The following is a 16,051-nucleotide window of genomic DNA, read 5'->3' as shown; positions in this document are numbered from 1 at the left end:
TTAATTCCTATCACTGACAACTAGGCCAGCAGCAGGGTCATATAGGGTGAAACTAAGGCTTCCTTATATAATCCAAAACCCAGGGTCTGGACTAAGAGATTCCTTAAAAGCCCAGCCAGAAGCATAAGCATCTCTACACAGAGAAACTTCCACAGGCTGTTTTTGCTCATTCCAGACGGTTGCCTACGGTTAGTCCAGTGGGCTGAACTTATATGTCAACTTATCCTGTATACAAAAGGCAATATAAAAGACACTATATGGTGACAATCACAAACTTATCAGTAGGCCACCCAAAGCACTTTATTTTAAAAACACTTTGATAAATGTTGACTTATTTACTATTATTATCAGTCTAAATAAGTAAATATCAAGAAATAAATGTAGTTCTCATTTAGAAGTGATATGAGTGAAAGTTTATTACATGCACTGCTTATCTTAGGCCTACCTAAAATTTCTAGAAGACTGTCCTAAGAACCTGGGGATGTTTACTGGAGGATGAGGGCCAGAAAATGAGGAAATTTACAACTGTTACCATATGACAACAGAGAAAACAGGTAATTCTTTCAAGAACATTAATATTTTCTTCTCTAATTTATGTTAAAGGTGGTAATGAGCTTCTCTCAGCAATATAAAGGTAAACACAAAAAAAAACACAGCTGCATTTCATATTCTTACCATTTACCATTCTGCCCTTCATAACCTTGATTGATCCAAATTATTTTACAATTGAAGTATTTTCATTTGAAGCATCGGCACCAACACCAACATTTTAAATTTTAGTTCCTGCTACTTTAGAGAACCTATCTTAATCTTTTAACTAAACTTAAAACTTCACATAAGACATGCAATTTTTTGGTAAATCTGATGCTCTGATTTAAAATGTTATAAAAACATGTTAAAGTACCTTTTAATAGGGACACTTTAGCAAGAGGTTCATTTAGGTCTTGCTCATCCATTTGGGCGTCTGCAGGGGGGGAAAGATAATTACAAACAGTAATCAGCTCTATCATCAAGCTATCACTATCAAAATAAGTAAGTGAAATTTATACAGGTATTGTATTTGGATAGGTGAAAGTAATTTTAACAATATATCCAAGGTTCAAGGGAGTATCTCCACAAACGGAAGGAGACTGCCTTTTCCGCCAAACACAAACTTTGAAATCTCCACTCACATTAACCTGCATACCTAAACTGCTCAGACAGTGATAATAATATCTGTAGATTTGCAAATACTACGTTACAACTCACCTGTAGTGTCGTTACAACTCACCTGTAGTATCGTCACTACTCTTTTCCTTGCTTGGACTCAGAGTATCCGACAAATCAGATTCCTTTGCTCTTGCCTGGTTTTCTACCAAGAAAAAAAATAAAAGTAGAATCTCATTACAACTATATCAATAAAACCACCTTAGGCTTTGAGAGCTCTAAATCTACTGATATGCAAAATACTTTTAAAATTAACTGAGGTCACTGCCTCTCTTACTTCTTCACCACTCCACTTCAAAATGGAATGCTGGTTATTACACGTGGCTCATATTAAATTATAATGTGGATCGTGTCTGCTGTGCAGAGGGCTGGGGCTTTTGTCAAGGCTGTCCACTGGCCAACTAGAAACAAAAATGAAGCAAGCTTTGCTAAAGTATGCAGAGAACTGCAACAAATATAGCAAAGTTCCAGGACAACGTGGACATTGTTTGAAGATGATGAAAGGAAATGGCTCTCTTATATAAAAACACTAGTTAGGTTGCCTGAGCAATAGTTATACCAAGTTTTGGGGTTATTTGCAAGTGCTGTGCTGCCTGATCCAATGAAGATATCTCAAGCCCTGTTTTCAACAAATTGCTCTCAAAAATCCTAATTATAAGCCCACCAATGTTATTAAAGATGACCGGCAATTAGATCCTTATCTCTAATGGCACATCTGCGTGTTCTATGGCGTGCATTTGAATAGCATTTACAGAGATGGTCATTTCCCCGTTCTCCACAAGGCCTCAGCCAAGTTTTATATCCCAGGATTTAGCTATAATTTGGTCTCTGCATTAATTCACACATGAGCTCTGTTTCAGTCAGGCTAGCCTCTTTACAGGGCTGAGACATGCCAGCTCACTACGACCTCTAACTCTTTGCTTGAGTTGATATTTTGCTAAACTCAATGACCATTCTACTTGGCCTATTCATTAAGATGCAGCTTAAGCCCCAATACCTCTAACAAAGTCTTCATTTCTCCATCATGCTGCTCCTTTTTATTGCAGCTTCTCTGTGTCATATGATTTTGTAATTAATCATGTTCTATTTTATATTCTATGTGTATATATGTATCTGATTTCTTTAGTTAGATTATAAATTCCCTGCGCATATGATTATTTTTTTATAATGTTATGCTGTTGGCTATCCTGTTTGTGGTAATACATACCAAACATTTAAATGTGCGTATCTACTTCTAGTACTTCTAAGGAAAAAAGACTTCACATAGTATTATAAGGATGTTCATTGCAGCATTGTTCATTATGGAATGGAAAACATTCAAGATATATTCCTTACTATTAAGTAAAAATAAAGGTTGCTAAAGAACAGTGCATAATATGACCCCATTAAGATCGAAAATAGCTATACATTTAGCTATGAATTTTCAGTTGTGCATATTTATTGAAGTCTAGAAGGATCTACAACAGAGATACTCATGATCATATCTGAAGGTAGGGTCATGGCAGATATTTACTTTCTAACTTCATAATGTCATACATCGTTTGAAAAAATTATATTTTATAATCAACTAAATCAAGAGATATTTTCCATTTTGAAAGTAATCAGAAACATCCAAAACCATTAATATTAAAATATATTTAATAATATTAGAATGTAACTTATTATGACCATTTCATTAAGAACATCCTTAGAATTGGTGGCTTAATTTGTGAAATAGGTGACAGATTGCAAGAAGACTCTTGCTTCTTTTCTCACCGCCATTTCTAGTCCGAGGCCAACTGCTGACAGACACAGAGCTTAGATTAGAAGTGAAGTCACTGACCACAGAGGCCCATGGGAATCCAATCTATGACCTCTGGTGCATTCACAGTGTGCTATAATCAGACATTTCTGAATGTTCTAGTTTTAATCACAAAGTTACAGTCTCAAACAAGGCAGGCTAATACTTCTAATCTATACACAGAAAAGGGATGACTGTGGGAGAATAGAAAAATGACTGTCTTTTGATTTTAAAATTCTTGGCAATTTTATGATCAAGATACTGAGGTAAACCAAGAAGACTATATTTTCAAAAGTATTCTTCTGGCTTAGAAGGAACTCTATCTTATATTAAAGTATTAGCTGGGGAAGTAAAATTAAAGGTGGGACCAAATCTTCCATTAAGATCTTACTAGAATATTAAGTTCCCTGAGGGCTGGGATTTTTGTCTGTTTTGTTAACTGCTATCTCCCCATTGCAGAAAACAGTGCACAGTGCATAGTAGGTGCTCCAAAATCAGATGTTTGAAGGCACAAGTCTACTTTGAGTAAGAAGACAAAGTTTTGAGCAAGTCAAATTATGGTCCATCACTGTTATGTCCTGATATTACAATTATTATGTGGAGGCAAACCAAATCTACTCAAGAATGAAACACAGGACACAAAAAAAGAGAAGTAGAGTATCTCCTTCTTTTTAAAACATCCATTCTTTAGCTATGAAGCAGCACCCAACTTTCTAGTATTAGCAAGTCCTGGGGCTCCTGGGTGGCTCAGTTGGTTGCCTCTTGGTTTCAGCTCAGGTCATGATCTTATGGTTCGCGATTGATTCTCTGTCTTGCCCCTCCTTCACTCTCTCTCTCTCAAGATAAATAAACTTAAAGAAAGAAAGAAAGAAAGAAAGAAAGAAAGAAAGAAAGAAAGAAAGAAAGAAAGAAAGAAAGAAAGAAAGAAAGAAAGAAAGAAAGAAAGAAAGAAAGAAAGAACCCTCCTTACTGGTTGATTTTCTGTGCGGTACTTAATCATTAAGATACACACCAATAATATATAGAAGGAAACAGAAGAAAAGCTACCAACACCAATATCAAAACTGTTCCCAAACTGGAAAGTCTGCAAGGTGACTATTTTCATTGTATCTCTGAGAAGACATTATGATGGATGGGCAAAACACTGGCCAGAGACCACTTCCTATACCAATGGAACCATTAGTTGGAAAAGAAAGCAAGAAGGGAAGTGAGAACTAAACATTTGTTGAATACCAGAACAATGTTTCTTGCTTTGTGAGCAATATTTCATTAAATTCCCACAATTAAATATTGTCAATTCTACTTTACACATGAGGAAACTGAAGTTTAAAGAGCTAAAGTGAGTTGCCGGAGGGCATACAGCTAGTTAGTGGTAGTACCTGGGGTTGAAACCATCTGTTTTATCTACTAGTATTCTTTCCACTTCCACCCTAAGACTACAGTAAACACACAATGACTACGAGTTGAGTTAGGGTTTAAATAGAAAGCACATGCAACCTATGATTATATTTTGCATTAGATGAAATATCTGAAGGAAACACTTAGACTTGTAACAGCTGGTAATTAGCAATTTCTAACAACTGATATTTTCTTTTTTTTTTTTTTAACGTTTTTATTTATTTTTAAGAGACAGAAGGAGACAGAGCACAAGCAGGGGAGGAGCATAGAGAGTGGGAGACACTGAATCCGAAGCCGGCTCCAGACTCTGAGCTGTCAGCACAGAGCCAGACTCAAGGCTTGACCCATGAACCGTGAGATTATGACCCGAGCCAAAGTCAGACGCTTAACTGACTGAGTTACCCAGCTGCCCCACAACTGATATTTTCCATGCAGAGAACAAATCCTATCAAAAATGTCACTGATGAGAGAATTTTAAAATAAAACGATTTAGCCAAATCCAAAAGAAATATTTTATAGCCAGATATGAAATTCTTAAAATGTAACTTATTTTATCTAGTTTGTTACAAGGATTAGTGTACCTCTGCACATTAACCGTGAGAAACGCTTGTAAAATGTTGACTGCTGACAAAAAAATCTCTGGGTATGTAAAACTTGTGTCTATATTATCAATTTTAACAGATGTATTTTATTACTTGTGTGGACTTACTTGCTATAATTAATAAATGCCCTTATTATTGGACACTTCCGTTTTCCTCTTTTTGCTTTAAAACATTGATGTAAATACCCTTGCATATCTGTCTAATTTGTTCCTTAACATAAAAACCCAGAAGTGGGATTGCTGGATCAAAATGCATGCTCTTTAAAGCTTTCAGCACATATTTTACGGCCAGGTTTCTTTTTAAAAAAAAAATTTTTTTTAACGTTTATTTATTTTTGAGACAGAGAGAGACAGAGCATGAACGGGGAGGGTCAGAGAGAGAGGGAGACACAGAATGTGAAACAGGCTCCAGGCTCTGAGCTGTCAGCACAGAGCCCGACGCGGGGCTCGAACTCACAGACCGCGAGATCATGACCTGAGCTGAAGTCCGACGCTTAGCCGACTGAGCCACCCAGGCGCCCCTATGGCCAGGTTTCAAAAGCAAATGTAAGGTGGCACAAATCTTTTTCAATAATTACATCATATAATTTCAAGCAAATATATTCTAATTCAGAATGTATTAAATAGAAGCACTAAAGTAGCAAGATAATTTTCTTTAACTAAGAAGCACTGATTTTTTCCCCCTTAGGCTCTCCTTGTACTTCAAGTGCTGGCTATTCAACTCATCTGATTAGGTGCTTCTGTGGTGAAGTAAAAGCTATGTTGAAGTCTGCTCTCATCTCACTTTAATAAGATGAAATAAATTGCCACATGTACTAAAAATAGTTCATTGCTCTGAAACCCAATGCCTGTTTGCCAGAACAATATTAGTGATGCATATTCTATGCATTCTTTCCCCAAATATGGCATCTGTCATGCACAAAATTCAGAACGGAAGCCACCAGATACTTGAAATAACATTCTTCTTTTAAATATTTTTAAAAGTCGAAATGGATTCAGTTACGTTCATAAAACAAAATGTACTGAAGCAGAGTATTTGAAACTTTTATCACTCATTGTTTTAACTGGCCAAAAAGATTGTGAACCTAGTTACAAATTTTATAGCGGTATCTTCTGATGAAAGTCTTAGGTATGAAAATGATAATAATGAGCGTATCATACCAAATTTATTTGACCAATTTCCCTAATGCATAAAAGTGACTCGACAATATAATGCTTTAAAACTCACTTTTCTTCTCTGACAATTGTAACAGAAAATAATTAATAGAATAAACTATTTCAATTTATAAGACTCTCATCATAAAATATAAGAAGACCCCACATAATCACTTTTGTTTAAATCAAATTGAGTTGCCGAAAATTAACAAAATATAAATTTCATAAGGAATGTTAAAGGTATAACAATTACAGAAACAGACATGCAAGCATTTTTCACCTGTTTTACATTGTTTCATTAAAAGATTTACATTGTGTTTAATTAAAATTTTATATCAAATGTAACAAATATCAAATACAAAACCTGAAAATAATGCTGGAAGCAAGACAGATCAGAACAAATCTTTTACTACCTAAAGAATCTACTTCAAGCATAAAAAAAAAAAAAACAAAAAACCCCACACATATATACCCATTTAAAAGTTAAAAAGAAACTTTCTAATTAAGATATCCTTCTTACAACAGAACTCCGACTATTTTATATTATATGATACCATTACTGGATTGCCATTTGGTGAGCTATAAGAAATAAATTGATGGTTAAAATACTATGACCTTGGAAATGTACACTAACATCTATTGTCCAAAAGAATAATTTTCAAAACCCACAGAAAACCCACAGAAAACAAACCTTTTGAAAGCTTTGTTTCTTCTACCACTTTGGTTAGATGCCCCTCGACGATCAGCTTCTCTGCCAAAGAAAATAAACGTTACTATCCAAGCCCAAACCGAGTAGCATTTCCCTGAGCGGGGCAGTGTAACACATTCCATGACCAAATTTAAAGATGATAATATTACTCCCATGACTAGGCTCGTACAAAAACTTGAAGCTGGAAGGAGAACTAAGAAAACTCGAACTATAATTATAACAGCACAATCAGATTAATGCAGAAATCTGGGGGCAGGGAGACAATTTGTCTTTTATTTTCATTAGTTTTTACCTTAGTCAAAAAGCCTAGACCATTTTAAAAAGGATTCATAACAAATAAACCTTCTTTAAATCAAGGATATGAAGTTGAAATAAAGGAATTCTGAGAAAGTATGTATTTAAATAAAGAATACAAATTAGGTTATGCCAATAGTTTCCCAATTGATACAATTCAGCACAGATGCATATATGACATGCTTCAGTAAAATGAATCATTTTAGAAGAGACAAATATTTAAAGATATTAAAACAAATATTGTTTTGTTTTGTTTCGTTCTATAGGTGATTCTCTGTAAATGTATAATATACAGCTTCTTCATAATTTATTTAAATCCAGATTTTCATATTCTATGCTTCACTGAGAATGGCATCTATTCTAATTATCCCCTTATTTAATCCTGTATGCCAGCTGGTCTCCTTGAATTTACACGTTTGCAGTATATGAAGTCATTTCTCTATTCCTTCACTCTTCAAATCCAATGTAGCTTGGACTCTATACCCACCATCCAACCAACGAAACTGCTCCAAGATTACTATAACCTCCAAAGCCCATGGCTCCTTTTAATAATTTTCATTTTGCACAGGCTCCTTGCAGTATGTGGTACTATTTGCTCCTGCCTCCTTAAAAAATTTTTCTTTAAGTCTAAGTAATAGATTTGGATAATTTTTAAAGGTAGTCCTACAAGATGTATAATGTAAGCTGTCCTACCCATCTTCTGTCCTACTCTACTCCATTCTTGAATTTCACTTCCTAGAAGCACAACATTGTTTTTGAAGAAGGAACAATGTTTTGAGCACCTGGGTGGTTCAGTCCAGTCCACTAAGTGTCCAATTCTTTATTTTTGTCTCAGGTCATGATCCCTCAGTCGTGGGGTCGAGCCCCACATCAGGCTCTGTGCTGAGTATGGAACCTGCTTGAGATTCTCTCATTGTCCCTTTCTCTCTTGGCCCCTCTCCCCAGCTCGTGCTCACTTGCTCTCTCTCAAAAATTAATGAACATTAAAATACAATACAATACAATACAATACAATACAATACAATACAATACAATACAATACAATAATATTGTGTTGGGGTTCACAGGTGGCTCAGTTGGTTAAGTGTCTGGCTCTTGATATCAGTTCGGGTCATGATCTCACCACTCATGAGATCAAGCCCCATGCGGGGCTCTGCGCTGACAGCACAGAGCCTGCTTGGGATTCTCTCTCTCTCCTCTCTCTCAAAATAAAGAAATAAACACTTAAAAAAATACCATGTTGAGCATTCAGTGCATCCTTTCAGTTTAGAAGCTCCTATCTTCCATTCTGGGAAATTACCTTCTATTCTAACAAATTCTGTTTCATTTCTTTTCTCCCACTCTCTCCCTTCCTACACTCTGGAAATCTTATTATTCAGATGTTAGATCTTCCTCCTTTGTTTCTAAAATAAAACCTCAAACCAGCTCATGTCTTTTTTGTTATATTTTCTGGAATATTCCCTCTACTTTCTCTTCCAACACTAACTCAAAAAGATATATGCACCCCCGTGTTCATTGCAGCATTATTTACAATAGCCAAATATGGAAACAACCTAAGTGTCCACTGATGCATGAATGGATAAAGAAAATGTGGTGTGTATGTGTATGCACAAATACACACAATGGAATATTACTTAGCCATTAAAAAAATGAAATCTTGCCTTTTGGGATAATATGGATGGACCTTGAGGGTATTATACTAAGTAAAATAAAGTCAGACAGAGAAAGATAAATACCATATGATCTCACTTACATGTGGAATTAAAAAAAAAACACACACACACAATCTCATAGATAAGAGAACAGATTGGTTGTTACAAGGTAGGAGGGGTGGGGGTGAAAGGAATGGGTGAGGGGGTTCAAAGGTTAAAAAAATGACCTTAAGCATAATAATGCAGAACACAAAACCATATGTGAAAGGACAGACAGATCTGCCCTCATATAAATTAAAATTTTCTGTATGACCGACCACTCACTAAAACACAGCTAATGGGCCAGTGGCAGACATAGAGAAAATATCTGAAAAATTAACAGATAAGAGGTTATTCATTCATTCATTCATTCATTCATTGAACAATTAATTAGGGGCTACCTACTATGTGCCAGATACTGTCTTCCAGTGCTGGAAACATCAGAATGAACAAATGACAAGATCCCTGCCTTTCTGGTTCATACATTCTAATGGGGTGAGGAGGGAGAGAGGATAAAGAAATAAACAGTATGTCAGATGGAGGCAATGTAGAAAAATGAAGCATGGAAGAAGGAAAGGGAGTATGGGGATGGCAAGCGAAAATGTGAGGCACTTCAAAAACGAATAAGAAAAGTCAAACACCACAACAGAAAAGGGGCAAAGAATAACAACATTGAATTCACAGGCCAAGAAAAGCAAATGTCCAGTAAACATGTGGAGTTCAGGGTCTACCCACTGAAACAACGCCATGGCCTTATGCACTTATCAGTTCAGCAAACATTCAGTACCAGGAGGGGTGCGTAAAAGAGTAATCTTGTGTCCTTCTGGCGGGAGTGTAAATTGGTATCATTTTATTTTTAGAGGGCAATTTTGACAGCACCTATGCAAATGTTGAAAGGACATGTCCTTTGATCCCACAGCCCCTATTTTATGTATTACCCTGGAAAGAGACAATTGTACAGATTTTCAATGCAGCATTGTCTATATTTATGAAGGGAGTGAAAAATTTTTTTAGTTCTACCAGGAAAAAAAAAAAGGTGTTAATTAATCTTCAAGATCTCTATCAACAACAAATTCACTTTTAATAGCATTAACTACCTGCTATATTTGCATAACTTCTAAATGTTGATGCCTAGTCTAACTCTCTCGTAGGTCTCAGAACACGTTTGTCTAACTACTTCCCAAACATCTTCACCTAGTGACCCCATGAGAACTTAATCTCACCATGTTTAAAATGGAATTTATTTTCTCTTCCTTTCTCTTGGATTGATTTGGTATCTCTCCTCTCCTCATCCATAGCCCATCATTCACATCTCTAATAAGCTATACTGCAGGTATCTATTGATGTCTACCTTTCCCAACATACTATGAACTTTTTGAGAAATACACTCATTCCTTCAAATATTTACCGTGTGCCAGGTGCAATACTAAGTACTTCTCATGGATTACCAAGGTAAATGTGATAAATATAGGAATTTAGAGTCTAGTGACAGCAGGAAGTTATCTCATCAATAATTTAATTCCCAACACAATTCTTACATATAAAACAGGTTCCACAAATGTTGTTACATGAATACAGCAAAATAATAATATAAATGCAGACTTTGAAAGGCATTCCAATCTTTCTCTAGTATGTTGACGATCTAAGTAGCACCTTGTTTAAAAAATTATAAACATACATTAAGAGTAATTTATTACTTGGGGCACCTGGGTGGCTGAGTAGGTTAAGCGCCCGACTTTGGCTCAGGTCATGATCTCACAGTTTGTGGGTTCAAGCCCTAGGTCGGGCTCTGTGCTAGCAGCTCACAGCCTGGAGCCTGCTTCAGATTCTGTGTCTCGCTCTCTCTCTGACACTCCCCCCCCGCCCCCCCCACTCACACTCTGTCTCTGTCTCTCTCAAGAATAAATAAACATGAAAGAAATTTTTTAAAAAAGGGTAATTTATTACTCAAAATGCTCACCTTTAGGAAAAAATCTGAAGTCCCTACCATGCCTTACAAAGTCTATATTATCTAGCTCAGGGGTCAGCCAACTAAAGCCCCACAGGGCCAAAAACAGCCTGCTGCCTGTTGGGTAAATAAAGTTTTAGAGGAACAAAGCCGAATATATTCGTGTACATACTGTCCTCGGCTGCTTTCCACTAAAATGGCAGAGTTTAGTAGTTGCAACTGAGAATTTATAGCCTGCAAAGCCTAAAATATTTACTACCTGGCCCTTTATTTAAAAAAAAGAAAAGAAAAGAAAGAAAACATTTTTATTGTTCTAAAAGTGCAGTTTCAGACCAGTTCTAGTTTTCACACAGTTTCTCTCTCACACACTCTTTCCCCAGATACATGTACTCCTCACTTAGCTTAGTCCCAAATCTGTTCAAATTCCCTATGTTACCTTTGTTGCTACCTATTGGCTTACATTCTTTTATTTTTCTTCAGTGGACGTATCACTACTTGACATGTTATTAGTTTATCAGTTTTTGTCTCCTCCAGAGACTGTAAACTCCATGAAGGCAAATCTTTCTTTGTCTTGTTCATTTCTGTACCCCCTACAGCTAAAATAATGCCTGGTATATACATAATAGATGCTTAATAAATATTTGCTGAATGAATGAACTGAATACCTATTTTTAAAGGGATCAAACTTGGAAAAATTATTTGAATGTTTTCATCATTCTAAAAAACTAAGAATTAAATATGCAAAAAGTTTTGCATAGTACTAGTATCTAAGTGCTAAATAATAATTATCTGCTGCTATTGTCACTATTGAAACATTTAAGGTTAGATGATCAAATCTGATGAGTCATTAGTGGCCTATAATCAAATAATTGAGAAAAGGGATACTGTTTTATTTTTTTTTTAATGTTTATTTATTTATTCAGAGAGAGAGAGAGAGAGAGAGAGAGAGAGAGAGAGAGAGAGAGAGAAGGGAAGGGGCAAAGAGATAGAGAGAGGGAGAGAGAATCCTAAGCAGGCTTTGCACTGAGCAATGTGAGGCTCAATCCCACTCAACCACACGGGGCTCAATCCCAGATCATGATCTGGGCTGAAATCAAGAGTAGGATGCTCAACCAACTGAGCTACTCAGGCACCCTGAAAAGAACACTGTTTTAAAAAAAGCTTCTAACCACTGGTTCTCAAACTTGGAGTGAACACTTCAATTCTTTGGGAGCACTAAAAGTCAGAGGCTACTCAGAGACTCAGACGAAAGCCTCCATATAATGATAAATGCAGGCCTTGAAAGAACTATTTGGCCTGGCACAACTGAAAGATAAAGTACAGGATTTTCTTTCTTTTTAAAAACTCCCTCTTTTTGAGGGACACTCTAGGGAGATAATTATTCTTTTCCCCTCTTTTAAAACCATACTTATTTATTGTGACAAATAACATACAGAGAGGGACACAAAACACAAAAGTACAGGTTAATAATTTTTTTTTTTAAAGCAAATGTCTGTATGACTACAGCTCAAATCAAGAAACATAACCTAACCACAAGGGCGCCTGGGAGCATCTGACTCTTGGTTTCAGCTAGGGTCATGATCCCAGGATTCTGGGATTATGCTGAGCATGGAACCTGCTCCAGATTCGCTCTCTCTCCCTCTGCCCCTCCCCTGCTGACTTTCTCCCTCCCTCCCTCTCTCTGTCTCAAATAAAGAAAAAATAAAACAAAGAAAAGACCCTAACCACAACCCCCTAAAGCTTCCCATGTTTCCCTTTCCAATAAAAACCCCATAAAGGTAACCACTGTCCCGACTTTGTGGTATTTAATTTCTTGCATTTCTTTATAGCCACACTACCCAAATATGCATGTCTAAATAATACACTATAATTTTAGTGTTTTGACCTTCACATAAATGTAATACTACAGTATGTATTCTTTTGTGTCAGGCATCTTTCATCAAATATACCCAGTGTATATTTCTCCATTTGACTGCTGAAGATCTTTTGGGTTATTTCTAATTTTGAACTGTGAATGATGCGGCTGTGAATATTTTTGCATTTGTATCTGACATGCATGGGTAGGCATTTCTGTAGGGAACCTACCAAAGAGCATAACTGATGGGCATAGTAAGTCTGACATTGGAGAACTATCACCTAAGCATTTAATTTAATCGAAAAACATATGATGGCATTGTAGAAACTGTCAGATCTGGTAAAAAACTGATTAGAACAGAACCAAATTTATTTCTTATGGGTGATAAATGTAAATTATGTACTAACTATATTACTATGTGGCACAAAATAAAAATAAAAAACCATGCATTCAAAAGAAGTGCAAAGGGGTCACTTGAGTGGTTCGGTCGGTTAAGCGTCTGACTACAGCTCAGGTCATGATTGTGGTTCGTGGGTTCACACTCCATGTCAGACTCTGTGCTGACAGCTCAGAGCCTAGAGTCTGCTTAGGATTCTGTGTCTTCCTCTCTCTCTGTACCTCCTCCGTTCACGCTCTCTCACTCTCACAAAAATGAATAAACATTAAAAAAAAAAAAGTGCAAAGGGAGCACAGGTGTGCCTAGACTGGATTAAATTCTTCAAGCTGAAGAGCCATTTTCCTCACATGACAGCTACAACCAACTAAAAGCAGAATATAAACTCAAACGGCACTATTCAGATACTGCTGTCAGCTGCCTAGGAATCTTAAGTGACAGAAGAGAAGAGCAGATCAATATAAAAGAACTACATAATCAGCTATTTGTAACTGCCGACCTGGAAAATATATTTAAGTCTGAAAGTTAGGTTTCATTCAAAAAATAATGTTATCACTTGGGTATCAAAATAATGTGCTGGAGACCACATTTTCTAAATGGCATGTGTGCTAGTAATTAAAAAGTTAGAGAATCTTTAGATTGTCAGGAACATATGATTTTAACAAGAACAATAAAACTAGGTCAATCAGCTTTCACTGTCTTGTGACTGGGAATAAAAAGGGGAAAAAAGTTACTCCTGCAAGAAAACTCCCACTAACACTCTTTCCAATCTCCCCACCATAAGTTTTCTACCTATTAGTTAGCATATATTTCTGTGTGGCTGGCATTACTAAGAGTACTACTAAATATGATCTCATTTAATTCTCATAATAATCCTATGAAGTAGGAACTACCATCCCATTCTGTAAATGAGGAAATTGAGGTTTAAAGAAGTTATACTGCCCATTCATACTGCCAAAGAGGAACCAAAACAGAATTCACATCTAAGATCCTCTGATCCAATTCTAAATATCATAAATGAAAATGAACTACAAGTCACCTAGAAAGTCATTAAAGGGACATACAGCAAAGAAACTGACATTAGAATTAACATCAAACATAACAAAGTAAAAATGAACAATCAGCATTCAACATCAAACCCACAGTTTATTTCCTTCACAGAGTAGCAGTTCACAAAATAGAAATAAAGCTTTAGACCTAAAGCAGGGGAGGCCTAACCTTAATAGGACAGACTTTTACAAAAGTATTAGTTTTTGCAGCAAAATAAAATTAATTAAAGCAATTCCTGCTATAGAAGATAGTCTGCTTTTTCATAAAAACAGTTCCAGAAGCTACTTGTCTTAAAACCTGAGAATAAAGAACAAAAGAGAAAAAAGTTGAGAATTCATAGATTGAAAGCTAAACAAAATGAACCAATTTAAAGAATACAGACAGTTTTTTAAGAAAGAAGCAATCTACATATCAAAACACTATTGGCATAAATTTAAGACTATCTGCTATGCAGTTATACTGGGAGAAAATCTGGTAGAAATGTTGGAAAGTTAGCTGACTGGGAACATGATTGGCACAAATAAACAACAAACAAAAACCCTCCAATATATCCTAGATTGGTCAACTCTAAATACAAAGAAATAAAAAATAAGTGGGGTGCCTGGGTTGCTCAGTTGGTTAAACATATGACTCTTGATTTCAGCTCAGGTCATGATGCCAGGGTCGTCAGATCAAACCCCATGTCAGGCTCCGTGGTGAACATGGAACCTGCTTAGAATTCTTTCTCTCTCTCTTTCTTTCTCCACCCCGCCCCCCACCCTCTCCCAAGCACCTCCTCTGCTCATGCACGTGCTCTCTCTCAAATTAAAAAAAAAAAAAAAAGAAATTTAGCAACATCTAGTTTAAATTAATAATCTTCCTATAATGGGGACATAAACTACTATGAGCAGGGAACCACACCAAGTGTATTCTACTCTTTGTCATAACTAATCTGCTTTGGCTTAGGGAAATAAAAGTTTAAAAAATGAAAATTAAAAAATCTGTTTTAAGTGGAATATGTAATCAGAATAACCCTGAGATTGTTCAGAGACGCTGATCTCATAGAGTGATGAAAAGTAAACAGTCACGGAGCAACACTGATTCAATGCATTACTCCAAATAAGGCAATTTTTATATGAGAGCAAAGCCCTAAGAGAAAGAAGAGAATGAGACAAACATACACAGACAGTGACTATAATTTCAAAAGGGGGGTGGGAAGCAGGGAGAGAATTTTTCTTAAATCGGGCAAAAAACTTACATAAGACACAAAATATTAAGAGAATTAGACTTCTGCTTCTAATAATAAAAACCATTAAGTCTCACAGTAACCATGGATTAAGAATACAAAGACATTAAGTTTATTTCAAGGCACTTGTTAACTCAGTCATTAAAAGCAAGATGCCATTTGGGGAGAGGGCAGTTTGTATGTACAAAGCGGACCACAGAAGAAATTTTCTCTGGAACACAGCCGTGATGCCTCTGCCCTCACCCAGACAAACAGTAGCAGAAGAAAGTACAGGCAGTAGTCTGGAGAAAGCTGTCTTTCACTCTATGCCCATGAAGTGAGTCTCCATGTCCTGAGGTTCTCCACCTTTTACCCTTTATCTTTGCACTCAGCATACGCATTAACCAAATGATAGAGCTCATAGGACACATATGAAACAGATACAAGGTGCATAATTTGTTAACTCAGAAAGCACATTTACCAAACACAACAGTCTCAATGTATTTGTCTTTTTCTTTTTTTAAAAGTTTATTCATTTATTTTTGAGAGAGACAGAGACAGAGTGAGCGGGGAAGAAAGAGGGAGAAAGAGAATCCCAAGCTGGCTCCTCTGTTAGCACAGAGCCCTATGTGGGGCTCGAACTCACAAAACCAAGAGATCATGACCTAAGCCAAAGCCAACAGACGCTTCGTTGAATGAGCCACCCAGGTGCCCCTCAACTTATTTGTTAAATTTACACTTTAAACCTTGAGTAACTAAAATTTGC

The 16,051-nt window shown here is 36.3% G+C and overlaps 1 protein-coding gene across 29 annotated transcripts in view; it reads right to left on the bottom strand.

The window, feature by feature from the left end:
* The window catches only part of LOC102952537 (sarcolemma associated protein), a 150,543-nt gene that overhangs the window by 28,970 nt on the left and 105,522 nt on the right, over positions 1 to 16,051 (bottom strand). For 26 of the 29 annotated variants that reach the window (XM_042979241.1, XM_042979230.1, XM_042979232.1 and 23 more), the window contains 3 exons: positions 6,832 to 6,891; positions 1,271 to 1,351; positions 905 to 964 (listed from right to left, as the gene is read on the bottom strand). In XM_042979241.1, coding sequence (XP_042835175.1) covers positions 905 to 964; positions 1,271 to 1,351; positions 6,832 to 6,891 — 201 coding nt within the window. Of the gene's footprint in view, positions 1 to 904; positions 965 to 1,248; positions 1,352 to 1,483; positions 1,672 to 6,831; positions 6,892 to 16,051 lie in introns of those variants that run through there. The other 3 variants (XM_042979256.1, XM_042979255.1, XM_042979257.1) reach the window with 3 other exon arrangements.

This window comes from Panthera tigris, chromosome A2 (genome assembly GCF_018350195.1).
Source record: "Panthera tigris isolate Pti1 chromosome A2, P.tigris_Pti1_mat1.1, whole genome shotgun sequence".
In the NCBI taxonomy this organism is placed as follows: domain Eukaryota; kingdom Metazoa; phylum Chordata; class Mammalia; order Carnivora; family Felidae; genus Panthera; species Panthera tigris.
This window is presented reverse-complemented; position numbering and strand designations above follow the sequence as displayed.